The sequence below is a fragment of the Mytilus trossulus genome, chromosome 12, assembly GCF_036588685.1.
Source record: "Mytilus trossulus isolate FHL-02 chromosome 12, PNRI_Mtr1.1.1.hap1, whole genome shotgun sequence".
Classification (NCBI taxonomy): domain Eukaryota; kingdom Metazoa; phylum Mollusca; class Bivalvia; order Mytilida; family Mytilidae; genus Mytilus; species Mytilus trossulus.
In genome coordinates this window covers 56,057,659-56,074,683 of record NC_086384.1, presented here as the reverse complement: position 1 = coordinate 56,074,683, position 17,025 = coordinate 56,057,659, and the positions used below count along the sequence as shown (strand labels likewise).

General features: G+C 32.3%; 2 protein-coding genes across 2 annotated transcripts; one reads left to right on the top strand and one right to left on the bottom strand.

Moving 5' to 3' along the window:
- The first annotated feature begins 3,237 nt into the window (after positions 1 to 3,237).
- Positions 3,238 to 10,787, top strand: LOC134692607 (uncharacterized). Its single transcript, XM_063553066.1, has 3 exons — positions 3,238 to 3,480; positions 9,253 to 9,414; positions 10,528 to 10,787. The coding sequence occupies exons 1-3, from the start codon at positions 3,420 to 3,422 to the stop codon at positions 10,785 to 10,787; spliced, it is 483 nt and encodes a 160-aa protein (XP_063409136.1). The 5' UTR covers positions 3,238 to 3,419.
- A 3,651-nt stretch (positions 10,788 to 14,438) lies between these two features.
- Positions 14,439 to 15,871, bottom strand: LOC134692606 (heat shock 70 kDa protein 12A-like). Its single transcript, XM_063553065.1, has 2 exons — positions 15,862 to 15,871; positions 14,439 to 15,487 (listed from the first exon to the last, which is right to left on the bottom strand). The coding sequence occupies exons 1-2, from the start codon at positions 15,869 to 15,871 to the stop codon at positions 14,439 to 14,441; spliced, it is 1,059 nt and encodes a 352-aa protein (XP_063409135.1).
- Positions 15,872 to 17,025: the final 1,154 nt, after the last annotated feature.

Below are 17,025 nucleotides of genomic sequence, written 5' to 3'. Positions count from 1 at the left end.
AAAAAATGACAAAAAGCTTGATTTTTTAAATTAACAACCACGTGTCCACCCCTCTTATGTTAAAATATTTACCTAAAGAAATAATTGATTCTAAAAATTAATCGTCAGGTTAAACTGTAAAAGATGTTTATCTTTTATATGATTATAAAGATTGGGTTTATCAATTTGTAATATATCTTTAAGTTTAATCATGAGTATGTCCGAAGCTGTCAAACTGAATTAATGACCATCTTCAAAACAGTTATCCATATTTTGAGTTCTATCTGGTTGAATTATCTAAGTAGTACAATTACACCGTAAAAATCATTTTGAGATAGAGTCGGTGCGATTTTTCCTTTTAATATATAGACTTAAAAATTGGACTAAGAAATAACTGTTATCTCGGGTCACATGCTGTACCTCTTAAACTTTTGGCTATCTGGACCGACTGCGAGGCTCATTATGGCAGTCTTTAATTTGGTACTCTATTTTCTATTTTGTAGAGCTTATCAAGACCCTTATGTGCTGTTGGTTGTCTTGTTTTTTTGTACTTATCATTTGGCCCTAACCTAACTATAGTGGGGTTAGGGTAATGTCGATATTTTTTATGCCAAATTTAAAGAACACAGCAAACTACATTTATTTTAATATACTAAACAGTTTGAGCTCTACTTTTGTGCAGATGAAAAATTAATGTACACCTTACAACCATTCAATATTCCAAATATAGTTGACCTATTGCTTATAGTTTCTAAGAAAACTAAACATTGACCAATGACCCGTGAAAATGAGGTAAAGGTCAAATGAATCTTACCAGACAGACATGTACTCCTTACAATTAATCTATGCATTAAATATAGTTGACCTATTGCTTATAGTATCGAAGAATCAAACTTAATCATGACAACATTGACCAATGAGACATAAAATGAGTTCAAGGTCAGATGGTACCTGTCTGACAGACATATATACCGTACAAACATTGCATGCAACAAATCTAGTTGACCATTTGCTTAAAGTTTAAGAAAAACAGACCAAGACAAAAAACTTCACACTGAGCAATGGACCGTGAAAATAGGGTCAAGATCAAATCAAACTTGCGAGACTGACCATACAACACAATATTAAAATAAAGACCTTTGGTCCATGCAAATGAGGTCAAGGTCTGATGACACCTGCAAGTTGGAAATAAACACATTGCAAGCATTTAATACACCACATATAGTAGACATATTGCTTATATAGTATCTGATATATGGAAATGACCATGAAACTTCGACGATTCATGAAATGAGGTCGAGGTCAAATGAAAACTGTCTGACGGGTATGACGAACTTTCAAGTACGCACATACTAAATACAGTTATCCTTTCGCATGATAAAAAAATAAATTAACATCAAAACAAACTTTTTTTTAGTAGTCACTGAACCATGAAAATGGGGTCAAGGGCAATGGACATGTGACACGTCACAGACAGAAACTTCGTCACATAAGACATCTTAATTCTATAAACAAAGTATGAAGCATCATGGTCTTCCACCTTCTAAAATATAAAGCTTTTTAGAGGTTGGCCAACACCAATGCCGCCACCGGATCAGTATCCCTATGTCGCGCTTTCTGCGATAGAAGTCGGAGGTTCGACAAAAACTGTAACGTGACCTCTAGATGCCCTTTTTGGGTACTTAAACTTGTACATTTTCTTTCGTTCAAATAGTTTCAACTTTTATTCATTAACGTGTTTTTCTTGTTAAGACTAGTTCAAATGTATTTATGGTTTCCAGCATAACAAATTAAACCCCTCTCCTAAATGTAATGTTGATTGAAAACATAAGAAATTGTAGTACGATGTTTCTTGATATATTCAATAAAACGAGAGTCGTACGTGTGGTAGATCAGAACTATTAGCTTCTTGTTATTGCGTGAAGAAAACAAGTAGATTTGTACTTTAATGATAAATTATATCAAATAAAAATTATAAAAATTCCTAAACAAATATTGTAATGACTTAAATTTTCTTGTTACTCAAATGTGTTCGTCTACTTTGTAATTGCGTAGGAAAATAAATGAGATTCTAAAAGTTTACTTTGGAATGTTGTTTTTTTTATTTTAAAAGAAAGTTTTACCCACAAATGTTATCTTCAAGTTTCTGTTAAAGTGCGTAGAATCAATCTGTACTTAAAATGTGAGGGCGATGACACACATTTAAGACCTACTTAGCTGTAGTAGCTTTTGCTTTTGCTTTTGGGAAAAACTTTAAGGAATTGTTGGTCCTCAATGCTCTTCAACTTTGTACTTTATTTGGCCTTTTTTACATTTTTTTATTCAAGCGGTACTGATGAGTCTTTTGTAGCCGACGAAACGCGCGTCTGTCGTAAATATAAAATTTCAATACTGGTATCTATGACGAGTTTATTAACAAGTACAGAAATGAAAGGATCATCACATCCGTCGAATATTGTGAACACAATTTCTTCCTTTTCAACAACACAGAACAAAGAAAACTATCAAAGGTATCAGATTTTGTCTGTTTGTTTATGTTTGATGTATAATGTGCAAACTGCGTCCGTTCAAAGTAAGAATGTTAAAGGAGCAACCATGTTATTCCAAAGGAGTAGGGGTTTGGTTTTTGTATGTCCGAAAAGAAATCGCGCGAAGTGCGAACATTTTTTATTTAGGTTTTCAAATAATTTTTTTTCAATATCTAACACTTTAAATGGTACATTGTATGTGGAAAATCTGGACTCAGAACTGGATTCAGATTTTTTTTTGTCGTCTGCTTGATCAGAATTGTTTTTAGGAAAAAATATCATAACCGGGAAAATCGGGATTCAGAATAAAATATTTTGTCATCTGTTTGACCAGAACACTTTTATTCATCAAATTGAGAAAAAAACCTTGTCCCCTTCCCCTTTTTGAAGTTATCGGCCTATGGTAATTCCCTAAATAAATTATCAATTGTCTTGCGAAGGGAGAGGGAAGGAAACGATTGAAAAAAACCTCTACAACCTTTACACTGATACTGATGGTGGGTATTTGTTTACTTATTTTGGGTGTAGTTGAACACTCTTTTAATATATATAATACATACAATGTATGTGTTTTACAGGTATAACACCTTTTCTCGTCAGAAGGCGTCGCTCTATTGACAAGGGCGGTAACTTGGTTGTTAGAAACACAAACTTGTCTAGATTATTATCAATATTTATCAACATTTGAAGATGCGTAGGCAAATAATATCTTCAAAGGATATATCACCATAATCTTGTCGGTTAAAAGGTTATATTAACTTACAAATAAACAGTTTAACAATTAAAATATGTAATTTGAAAGTCGGGAATCAATTTCATAAATTAAATTAAATGTCTAGCGGTTTGTAACATTGGTGCGATTGGAAATATGGAATAATTTCGAAAATTTGGATTCTGTTACACATTTTGGATATGGCTGGTTTTCAATTTGTATTGATAGTTTTACTTTTGTTCTCATTTGTTTCATCAGCAGGTAACGTATTTTTTTTATTATTTTTTTTTAATAATTATTTTATTACTATTGATGTCCCTATAACATTATACGTTTTTATTTTTCTCTCTTCTGTCTTTCTCTTTTGGTATATATCTTTACACCAATACTTTTTATATTCTATACAAATCCTTTTTTAAAAACTTTCAATTTTATTGGTGGATTTTCATTTCAAATAAGCTACGTGAATGTTTTCTCTCAGAAATATGATATGCTTCTATGTTGTCTAAAAATGAAAAAAAACAAAATTATGAAAAAATAGTTCTGGGAATACATTTTTGGATCTCTTATTTGAATCAAATAGAATTAGTTGTCATATTTGTTTTACTTTTTTTTTTAATTTGTAACGTATATGTTTATTTTAAATAAGCATCAGAGGGAAATTATACTAGACACAGGCAATTTCATTTTGTCACACGGATATATAATTAGTTTCAGACACCAGCATCTACGGTTTTGAGTTTTTCCTTAAAAGTTTGGAAACGCGTATCTTCTGAAATAGACATTTTATGAATTACATGAAATTTGATGCCAAATATTGTTATTCAATTTCAAAAAGTCAAAGGAAAATTGGTTTCACTTAAGCCATTCGTGCTTCTTTTTTCTATATTTTACAGTTCTAGAGCTAAACAATGAAAATCTGAAAATCTCGACAACGTATCGCATATATTCTTATTTCTTTTTCTTTTTTTATTTCCAATGCAAATATAAATAAATTTTGAATGATCTAAATGTATAAATCAGTATTTCCTTAGTATGTATGTGTCATGTTTTATATGTATGGATTGCGTGTGCATCTGTCATGTTTTATACATGTATGTATGGATTGCAAGTGTATTTGTCATGATTTATATGTATGGATTGCGTGTGTGTTTTTCATTTTTTATATGTATGGAGGGCGTGTGTGTTTTTCATTTTTTATATGTATGGAGGGCGTGTGTATTTGTCATGTTTTATATGTATGGATTGCGTGTGCATTTGTCATGTTTTATATGTATGAATTGCGTGTGTATTTGTCATGTTTTATATGTATGGATTGCGTGTGTATTTGTCATGTTTTATATGTATGAATTGCGTGTATTTGTCATGTTTTATATGTATTGATTGTGTGTGTATTTGTCATGTTTTGTATATATGGATTGCGTGTGTATTTGTCATGCTTTATATGTATGGATTGCGTGTGTATTTTTCATGTTTTATATGTATGGAGGGCGGGTGTATTTGTCATGTTTAATATATATGGATTGCTTGTGTATTTGTCATGTTTTATATGTAATGATTGCCTGTGTATGAGTCATGTTTTATATGCATGTGTTGAGTGTGTATGTGTCATGTTTTATAAGTATGTGTTGCGTGTGTATGTTTCATGCTTTAAAAGAATGTGTTGCGTGTAAATGTGTCATATTTTATACGTATGTGTGAATGTGTCATGTTTTAAATGTATGTGTTGCGTTTGTATGTGTCATGTTTTATAAGTATGTGTTTCGTGTGAATGTTTCATGTTTTATAAGTTTGTGTGAATGTGACATGTATTATAAGTATGTGTGAATGTGTCATAGTTTATATGTATGTATCATGTTTTATATGTATTTGTCATGTTTTATATGTATCTGTTGATTGTGTATGTGTCATGTTTCATATATATATATAAAATTGAGAATGGAAATGGGGAATGTGTCAAAGAGACAACAACCCGACCAAAATAAAAAACAACAGCAGAAGGTCACCAACAGGTCTTCAATGTAGCGAGAAATTCCCGCACCCGGAGGCGTCCTTCAGCTGGCCCCTAAACAAATATATACTAGTTCAGTGATAATGAACGCCATACTAATTTTCAAATTGTACACAAGAAACTAATATAAAAATAATACAAGACTAACAAAGGCCAGAGGCTCCTGACTTGGGACAGGCGCAAAAATGCGGCGGGGTTAAACATGTTTGTGAGATCTCAACCCTCCCCCTATACCTCTAACCAATGTAGAAAAATAAACGCATAACAATACGTACATTAAAATTCAGTTCAAGAGAAGTCCGAGTCTGATGTCAAAAGATGTAACCAAAGAAAATAAACAAAATGACAATAATACATAAATAACAACAGACTACTAGCAGTTAACTGACATGCCAGCTCCAGACTTCAATTAAACTGACTGAAAGATTATGATTTCATCATATGAACCTCAGGCACAATTCTTCCCGTTAGGGGTTTAGTATTATACCATCATAACATATATGAGAAGAACATAACCCGTGTCATGCCAACAACTGTTTTTAGAATAAATGTCTTTAGTTCCGACGCAAAGACCTTATCAGTGACTCAATATTAACGCCAAAATATGCAATCTTTAATGACTTGACAACAGTATCGTAATTATATCCCTTCTTAATCAGTCTATTTAAAGGTTTTGTAAGTTTCTGAGGTGAATACTGACACCTTTGTGCTTTATAAAGAATATTTCCATAAAAAATTGGATGTGAAATACCTGAACGTATAAAAAGTCTGCATGTTGAGCTATATTTACGAATGATGTCTTTATACCGATGATGAAATTTAGTAAAAGTTTTGACTAGTTTGTGATATCGAAAACCCTGGTGTAATAATTTTTCAGTAATACATAAATTTCTCTCGTTAAAATCTAAAACATTGTTACAAACACGAGCGAATCGTACAAGTTGAGATATATAAACACCGTAAGATGGTGACACGGGAACGTCACCATCTAAAAACGGATAATTAACGATAGGAAATGAAAAATCATCCCTTTTATCATAAATTTTAGTATTCAGCTTTCCGTTAGTGATATAGATATCAAGATCGAGGAAAGGGCAGTGGTCATTATTAGTATTTGCTTTATTTAAAGTAAGTTCAGCAGGATAAATTTCATTAATATACATACTGAAGTCGTCATTATTCAGAGCCAAAATATCATCCAAATATCTAAAGGTATTATTAAATTTGTTTATCAAATGTTGTTTTTATAGGTCTTTGCTTATTTTTGTCATAAATTGTAACTCGTAACAATACAAAAAGAGGTCCGCAATAAGTGGTGCACAGTTAGTTCCCATTGGAATTCCGATAATCTGACGATATACGGAATCCCCAAAGCGAACAAAAATGTTATCTAGTAAAAATTCAAGGGCATATATAGTATCAAAGCATGTCCAATTAACATAGTTTTTTTGTTTATTGCTACTAAAAAATGACCTAAAAGAGTTTGAACATATATATTCACATTATGATTTTTTGAATGCCCATTTAATTAGGTGTGTGAATTTTTTCTTAATGAGAATGTGAGGCAATGTGGTATACAGGGTAGAAAAATCAAAACTTTTAACAGATTCAAAATCACCAATATAAGCATGCAATTTATCAAGTACTTCCAACGAGTTCTTGACACTCCAAAAGTGATTTATTCCACTATTTTCGAAGGCCTTATTTGAACAATTTATAATAAGGTTTTTAATTGTACCAAGTGTGCTGGTAAGAAGAATAGACAATTTAGTAGTTGAACAATGGCTTGAAGACGAAATAAATCTATATTTGTAAGGGGTTTTGTGTAGCTTTGGAAGCCAATACATAGTTGGGACTTTCATTGTATTTAGCTCTGCTTGTAAAGCGGTGGCTAAAAGTTTATGTTTGTTACAGATTTCGTTTTCTGAAAATGGAGTCAGTTGGAATGTTGGTGAATTGGTGATTTCCTTTTTCAGAACCTCAATGTAAAATTTACGTCAAACAATAATAATATTATTAGCAGCTTTATCGGCCGGGACAAAAACAAATTCCTTGGCTAGTTCTTTTAGTTTATGTTTGATACGATAAATAGGTTTATTGTGGTTATTGTTAATAGTAAAATGTTCTTTAAAATGTTGAATACGTATATCAACTATCTTCATTACTGAATTAAAAAAGAGTCCAAAGGTTTTTTGTTAGCTTTTTCCCGTTTTATCCATTTCATACAGTAAGTATGGAGTGAGTCGTGGATGATATTACGACACTCATTCCAATTAATAATTGACGGGGGACGATATTTAGGTCATTTACTGAGGAATGATTTTAACTCTCGGTCTTGAACGATGTTAAGATCTCCTGTTATAACATGGGAAATGGGTCCATAAATATATGCGGAATTACTGCAATTACATGAAGTAGGTGTATTTTCACTGATATTAACATCTTTACACAATTGACTATAATTAAACACAAATTTCCGGGTAGATTTCTTGTAAATATAACAAATAAGAGGTAGCTCAGTATTGTCAAAATAACCCGGAATTTGTTATTTAACAGAATGGTCGTTAAATATACCGGCAATATTTACAAAATCAAAGCCTTTATTGACATACTTAATTTTAATAAAATGTTTTTTATGATCTTCAGGGCGATCAATTTTGGGAAATAATTTAGAATAACAATATGCCATAATAATTTGAACAATTTCATACTTAGGACTGCTATATGAAATTGTGTTGCAATCCTCCAAAATTTTATTTAACTTATTAATCGGTAACGAACAGAGTTTTGTTAACAGATAATGTCTGCCGTTGTTTTTTGAAATAGAAATTAGGTCCGAAATATTGGTATGATTGGCCCGAAATTTTCTTTGATTGCGATTTGTTCTACGACCGTGAGAACGGTTTTTACGAACAGTTTTAGAAACTATATCCAAAATGTTAACGGAATTGGTTCTAGATATATTACCAATTCCCATGATATTATCATTTAGACCGAGAGGGTAAACTGTCTGTAATTTTTTAATCCAATTTAATTCAATTATTTTCCGTGATCGTACAAACTTTGAATGCGATTCACCAGGCTGCTTATTTACTACTTCTAAAGGTTGAACTGCTAAATATTTAAACGGATGGTTGTGCTTCTTAAGGTGTTGGTAAATGATACTTTTGAATTTATTTGGTCTTTTAAAACGATACAGATGTTCTTGAGTGCGTTTAGATAAATATCGTCCAGTTTCTCCTACGTACTGAATACCACAACCCGGTTTGTTTCATGTGAGTAAATAAAAAATACTGTTTGTTTTTCAAGTTATATCAGTTTCAAAATTTAAAGAAAATGTGCGACCATTAAACGTGGACCTTACCGTATTGTTGGTGAAAAGACGGGGACATGTAAGTCATTTTTTGGCATGACACTTATCGATAGAAGGGTAACCACGATTTTAATTGTTAAAAATGTTAGCGATGGTAGTATTTTTAGATTACCGATTTTGAAGATTGAGACGTGTAGATACCCTTTGAACAAGTTTAGTTTTTAGTATTTTTCCGTTTCTAAGCTTCATAATTGTTTTGTTAGTGAATTACATAATAAAGGAGCAAAGATTGGCGTCCAGAATATGAACCAGCATACAATAATTAAAGTTATGTAAAATTGATAATTTTTTTTGTTCGGCTGAAAATGTCAAACGCTATCAGTATAAATTACCCGAAAAAGATAGTGTATATCAGGGTAGGACTGATGGCTGACTAAATAGTAGAATGGGGCTGAATATTGAAATACTACTTTTTGATAAATATTTCTAAAGTAACGAACTAGAGCAGTTCTCGCTCGGACACACACTCCATAATCTAGTATATATATGTGTGTTGCTTTTGTATGTGTTGTTTGTGTTAATGTCCAAGTTCGAATGATTTTCAACTTTGATTTACACATCAGTTAAAGGAACTGATTGTTTAGGTACATGCAAGATTGTAATTATGAATCAACTCCGGACTCAGAAATTCGCATCTTTCTTTCTGCAGGTTGTCTCACTTGTTATGCCTGTTCTTTGAGTAACCAGAATGATAAATCATGCGCAGAGGATAAACACATGTTGATAGACAGCAAATTACATATGAAAGGTTTTGTTAAAAATTGTTCTGAAAATGAAAGTTATTGCATGATAGAGAAAATTACAACTAAATGTAAGTATTTAAAATCTATTTCTATTCCATTTCTAGTGAGAGCCGTTTTTTGTTTTATCTTGTCCGTCTGTCCGTTATCAAGATTAAAACGAAAACACTTCAAAAGTATAGGTAGGAGACCAATAACGTTTTGCACAGTTCTTGTGCATCATATGAATTTTGTTGGTGATATTTAGATATAGGAAGATGTGGTGTGAGTGCCAATGAGACAACTCTCCATCCAAATAACAATTTAAAAAGTAAACCATTATAGGTTAAAGTACGGCCTTCAACACGGAGCCTTGGTTCACACCGAACAACAAGCTATAAAGGGCCCCAAAATTACTAGTGTAAAACCATTCAAACGGGAAAACCAACGGTCTAATCTATATAAACAAAACGAGAAACGAGAAACACGTATATATTTAGCCCATTAATTTTAGATTTTTTTAGTATCAGCTTTTTGTGCTAGGATTTCAAAGATTCGTGGGTTTCATTACACTCTGAGTCAGGGTTACGCTGACCACTACACAAACATTTGTAATATATCAGTGTAAATGGTATTCACATTCATGCAAATCCGAAAATGAACCAGAATAATAAATAATATAAAAGACTATCAAAGATTAACGACTCCTGTCTTTGGACACGCGCATAAATGGATGTATTCTGAAAACCCATAGCTTTTATTAAAAATTGGAATCAAACTTTTTGGTCAAAGATATATAGATATAAACCCCAGAGATACCAGGAATTTGAAGGTCAAAAGGGCATTTCGTCTTCAAATGATTTACGAATGACGCGCGAATGAAAAAATGTTAAACAGGCTAAAAAAAATACATCGTCGAAGAGCATGCAGAGCCTGTTACGGTTTACATATCAAGAGAAAAGGTAAAAATAAAAAAAACCAAAAAAACAACACAATGCATAACTTCTTTTCTTTTCTTATGTTTCGTTTGTTGTTAACGCAATGCATTATCGCCTCCATCTTTGTATTGAGGTCGAGGTTTCAATCTCTGAATAGGTCAAACCAAACACTTTTTAATTCGTATATGTTTGTTATATTTGCCGCTAGACGTAAACAATAACTTTTCAATCAATCAGTTTTTTCAATTGACTAATTTTTATTTTCAGATTCGTTTGCGAGTTACATTCGAGATTGCAGTAATGGACATTCCTTCTCATATTCTCAAATAGACAGACTTCAAGGGATTGCACCAAACAATTCCTCTCGGTGTGCCTACTACAACGAACATCTCGTCTGTGTAACACTGTGTCTTGGTAACTTTTGTAACGGTCCACAGGAAGTGTCGAGTGCACCTTTAACTTGTGTAGGCAATCAGTTATTATATTTTATATTAGCATTTCTATATTCCGTGCATAAACTTCTATAAACCAAAAAAAATGTACGAGAAAGAAAAATGCTGGTCAGCATCAATTTATACAGTGTATCATCGCCAGACGAAATTGAAACAAATAGTTAGAAAAATGGGTTTTTTCGGATGCAAAATCAATTTTGTCCACACAACGGAACTATAAACAACGTGGGAGGCTTAGTTAGCTATTAAACCTTGCTAAAAGTATGATTTTCCTAGAATGTCTATGACATTCCTAGAAAATACAGTAGCTTTTAATCTTTCCTTTGGTTTAAGTCTAACGTTTGATTTCGTCTGTTTTTAAGGATTTCAATTTTAATAAATTAAACTGCCTTTTTAGCTGAATTTAACAAGAGGAAAGTACCTCTTTATCATCTGCCTGTTTTCTGCAGATGCATATTTTTTCATTCTTTGTTCCCTGGAAACTTTGCTATAATGCTTGCTCATTTAAAAAAATCCTTTACCCTATATTCTGTTAAGTATCAATACCATTATATATGTCTATGTTCAAATGATATTCCTGAATATTCCTTTCATTATAAACTATCAATACAATACAATACAATATGCTTTATTTCAAAAACACTCAGTCACATTGACATGTGAAACAAGAAGTAAATTACAAAATAAAATCACATACAATTAAAAAAAAAAAAGCAACTTATCAAGGACCTACTTTTTCATGACAATTTCTTCCCTGGCTTTACGAAATCAATAGAACGATCGTTAAGCTCATCAGGGATCGAACTACCACACCTGTCACCGTATGTAATATTTCTTTATGCTAACTTTTTCTTTTTCGTTTTTTCTATGTTATATATATATTCACATCATAATTCATATGTCTTATTCATTAGCATATCACATTGATGCTTAACGAAAGACAAATCCAAAAGGGTTCGGTTCAGAAACAGACCACTTAGGGATTTTTTTTTACATCGGTAATACATATATTGTATGCTTTGTACTGTAGTTTTTACATGTCATACGCTCGATATATCTTGCTTGTGATTGAATTATTGCCCCTGAGAGATTTTGATTGAAATAAATCTATTATATGCTTATGTAATGTATTGTGTTGTATGTGTTATTCTATGTTGTAGGTATTATATATTTTTCAACTAAAGAAACGATATACACAAGTTTGAACTCAAATGTAAAAAAAACCCCGGTTTGTTACAAATCACAAGTACATGTTAAGATCCGACTAAATATGCTACAGTGTATCGAATAAACCTGACATTACCAATGATCCGTGAAAACGAGGCTAGACGAGGTAAAGCTTTAACGACTGGCATCTACACTTTACAATAATTATAGTATATGTGATAAAGATACAATGGATAAGCGTTGATTCTTGAAAAAGAAACCATGAGCCCGGAGGGCGAATGGTTTGTTTTTCATGAATCAACGCTTATCCATTGTATCTATAACTTAAACTATTGTGTTAATGCCTTTTAAAAATTAACGCCTATTCTTAATTAGAAGGTATTGTAAGTGAGTTTAAATAACCATCTATTAGTGTCAAACGAACCATTACAATAAATAAATATCACAATCAAATTAAAAAATACAAATATATTAATTTATAACACAACACGTCAACTATTAAAGATCTTTTTCTAATTCTTCGTCAATTTATCCCTTTCTGCACCCATTGTATAAAAAAAAATAATCAACGTGTGGTTAGTTTGATCTCGGTACTTCATTGGTTAAAATCCGATTATGACGTCGAGTTTTCTTGCTTTCCTCTGAATTTCCTATTGTGACGGCATGAAAAAAGGCGACCATGCCTGATGACGTCACATAGAAAGAACACATCTTTTTGCATATCATTCGAAAAGAAGGAATTTGTTTGCCTGCATAATGTTAGAAAATCATTAGAGAAACAGATTCCACCACCAAATCTCGTGTAATACGAAATTTATCCACTCTCGACAGTTAAATTTTAAATATTTAAAACGCTCTGGCAAGCCTCGCGTTTTAAATTTGAAAATTTAACTTCCTCGAGTGGATAAATATCGTTTTACACTCGATGTAGTGGTGGAATCTATATTTATACTTTAAGGCAGCTGAATGTTATCTGTTATAACAAAATAAGATATATTGAATTCGAACTTATTTCTATTAAAATTGAAAATTGAAATGGAGAATGTGTCAAAGGGAAAACAACCCGACAAAGAACATAAATATAGTGCATATCATAAGTTTGTGTCCGAAATTTCTAACAAAAGCCTAATTTAGGAACATCACGATTTTCTAGCATAGAAATTTGCGAATTAACAGTTATAAAATTATGTAGTAAAACAGATGAAATCATATTATATTAATTTATAAAACAAAAAAGGACAAATAGAATGTAGTCATTTTTGTTTCAAACATGTGGAATAAACAACAATAATTCGATAATAAACGCCCAAACTCTCTTTTATTACACAAAATATCCACAATAACATACAAAATAAGAACAAAAACTGGAAAACTAGAGAAAAGGGACAGCAAAGAGAATTCAGGGATTCGAACCTTAACAGATAAGTCCGTATCTTAAATCATTTATCTTAACCATGAAACCTCGTGGCTACCAATTCATACAATACGTTTGCCTATATATGTATATATAAAGGTACAAGCCCTGTGTGTCTGTTGCACCGTTGTATATCATATATTCATTTATATGTATAAAATAGACATTTAAATCGTAACCGATTGGTAGCCCAGATGTTTCGTCGACATATTGATGTCAGTAGCACGTTACATAATTCATGGACAGGTTCGATTCCCAGTAAAGGCATAAAGAAATTTCAAAAATGAAAGGTAAGTTTTTAAAACAATTCCACAAGTGAACAGAAATCAGTAAATTAGTCAATTCAAACTTAATGTAATTAGGCACACAAAGGAAACAAAAGAGTGTAAAATGTTTAGTCCATTTCAGAGACAGATTTAGGAAGCGTTGATTCAAGAAAAAGAATCCACGGTAAATGAATAGGCTGACGTCACCACAATGGTTTAAGAGAACGGAACTAACTAAGAACACTTAACGTTGATCACTTATTTCTAAAGCATTAAATTAAAACTGGTGAATCTTGTCTACGTTGTGCATATACTATATGTTTTCTAACGGTAATATCATATCGCTTTAGTATATGAATATGAGGTCACGGACATCAGAAAGTTTGGATTATAAAACAACTGTTTGAAAGATATTAATGATTCAGTTTCTCTACCTTTACGTCGTCGCCACATTACCAATCCCTATGTCTTGCATATAGTAGAGACAAAAACAAATAGCATACATGAACTTATTAAAACTTTTAACAAAATTCTATTTTGATTCTGTCACTTGCATAAAGTTACCAAAAAGGCACATAACTACTGATAGCATTGAAATTGCAAACATCAAATTAGACAACATCATGTGCATATGGTAGTATAATTGGCGATATAAAGTACAAATTGCATGATTTGGACTAACCGATGCTTCCTTTGACTTTATACAAATTATAACAAATTTATCAGAATCAACAATAACTTCCCTTCGACCTAGTTTAGCGCATCCTTAACATGTAGTCATAGTGATAAGCAGAGACAAATTGGTTTTACCACCATCTTTAACTTTTTAATTTATAAATACATTTGCTTAAGTATACAATTTCATACTCATAAACCAATTTACACTAAGTCGAACATTGCGGTTACTGAATGTCCAGTATCCTGTTCGGTTGCGGTAACTGTTAATTCAGTGTTACCAAAATGAAACTCAACATCAAAACAACGGACGTCCTCAGATGGATTAGGTATGTCAACTGTGAAAGTTCCAATATGCATGCACCCTGGTTCATCAGTATACATTGGGTCTTCTTTGTTAGACACAACCACAGGTATATCTACTGTTCTTTGAAACGACTCTATAGTGTGAATCATATCTTTTACTTTTGTTCCCAATGAGGTGGTCTCGTTCATCTTTTTTACAATCCAAAAATTGTCTTTGCATCTCTCTTGGCCATCTATCACAACTAATTTTGCCTCATCGTGAATTTCACGATTAAAAATTTCCACAGTTTTAAATCCATATGTATATCGGATTACGCGTGATGATATATAGTCTGGGTTGTGACCAAAGAGAACGGCTCCTTTTAACACGGACAAACCTGCATCCTCAGGAATGATGATTCTCCTGTCTGGAAATTCTTTTCGTATGGTATGCTGAAGGATTGCTGATTCAGAAAATCCTCCGACTAGTAGCAAAAGGGAAACACTTTTGTTTTGCTTGATTATCCTTGATATATGAGAAACAATATTTTCTAATGATTTTGAAAAAAGAGCATAGAAAACATCTACATCGAACCGCAGTTTATCGCCACGTAAGGAAATTTTATCCTTAAGGGAACAGGAAAAAACAGCCTGAGGAAAAAATTTTCCTAGCTCCTTCTCACATAAATCATTTAAAGCGACAAAGGGAACTGTAAAGTTAATTTTCGCTGATTTTAAGGGCTTTATCTTTCTTTTTACAGTTTCAAATTCTCTGAAAAGATCAAGATAGGCTACTGGATCGTTCTTTGCCATACTATTCATTAAGGGTTCGCCTACTATGTCTACCATTAACTGCAAGAACTCGTTATCGATGGACGTTCCACCACATGCATCGCCGGTAGCTTGGCATAATTCCTCCAATTTCCCATCTTCTAACTTTTCGTGAACAGTTATATCTGCGGTACCCCCTGTAAGAATGGTATCATAATGTATTGAACTTTAACTTTCTTTTTGGAGACACAACTATTGATTATTGCAGTAAATATCGATATTTCATGTTTAGGATTGTGGCTTGATGAAAATCTAAATTGGAAATTTACAGTGAGGGAAATAAGAAAGTCGGCCAGTAGAGCTCTCTCCGCACTTTATACAAAGTTCGTTTCATGTGGCGGAATGGACTATGACATATTTACAAAACTATATGCAAGCCTTGTACAGCCTGTTTTATTATATGGAGCGAGTATTTGGGGCATATCAGAACACAAACAATTAGAAACTGTTCAAAACAAAGCATGCCGATACTACCTAAGTGCTTTTAAGAACTCTTCAAGCCTAGCTATACGTGGAGACATGGGATGGTCTACGGTAAAAACTAAACAAAATATCGAAGTTTTGAGACTGTATTTTAAAGTTACAAATTTAGATGGAAATAGGCTCGTTAAAAAGATACATGAATCGAGTAAATCAAAACAGCGCTCGTGGAACTCCTGTGTAATGAAATTTATTGAAAAAGTGACTTAAGTTCTTTGATAAACGCTCAAAATATGACAATCCGACAAAAAGTTAATAGTGTAAAGGACAAGTTAAACACTATGGATGCTGACAATTGGCTACGCAATGTGTATAACGATCGAAACTGTGAAAATGGAAATAAACTTAGGACGTTCAGACATTATAAAAGTTATCTTCATCCAAGCAGTTATGTGAAATCCGTCAAGTTTAGAGACTACCGTAGAACTTTATCAAACTTTCGTTGTGGTTCATTACCACTCGCCATTGAAACAGGACGTTACACCAAGCCAGTTACAACTTTAAATGAAAGAATTTGTCAGTTTTGTGATGGAAATACCATTATCGCTGGGCTACATGGCACTGCTTGTTCAAGGTCAATGTAATGTACCTGAATGCTACATGTCTAATGTCTATAATATGCCATTAATTTACTTCAAAAGATTTACACTTTACAATTAAGTACTAATCTAGTTTATTTTGGATATAGCTTCTTTATACGGATGAATTATTTTATACTTATGGTTTCTAAGCTTGGCGCATAGATGGTGAAATGATGACAGATATATTTATCCGAATATGATAAAGATGGATATGTGAAGGAAAACATAATTACTCAATTATCTGTATCTCAGAATTTAGGTATTTAATTATATAAGACTAATCATACATATGCCCGATCTTTTTTTTTCGAAAATGCACTTGACTTTTGCAAGTGGCTACTCCCATGTGAGAGTTTTGTATTATATTGATAAATGTTTTATGTTCGGTTGAGGTTACCAATTAGAACATAATTATATTTATCAAAGTTGTACATATATCGATACAGTTTGTTTTGTTTGGTAAGGAACATGTGTTTATGCTATTTATAGAAAGGTCTGTTCGATTGGATATATAAAGTATGCGGGGAAAAATTTATGCACGGGTGGTTTGATAGTCGAGTCATTGCAGTCAAGTGCTCTAGATGCTTTTTTCCAAATAAATAATTATGAAAATT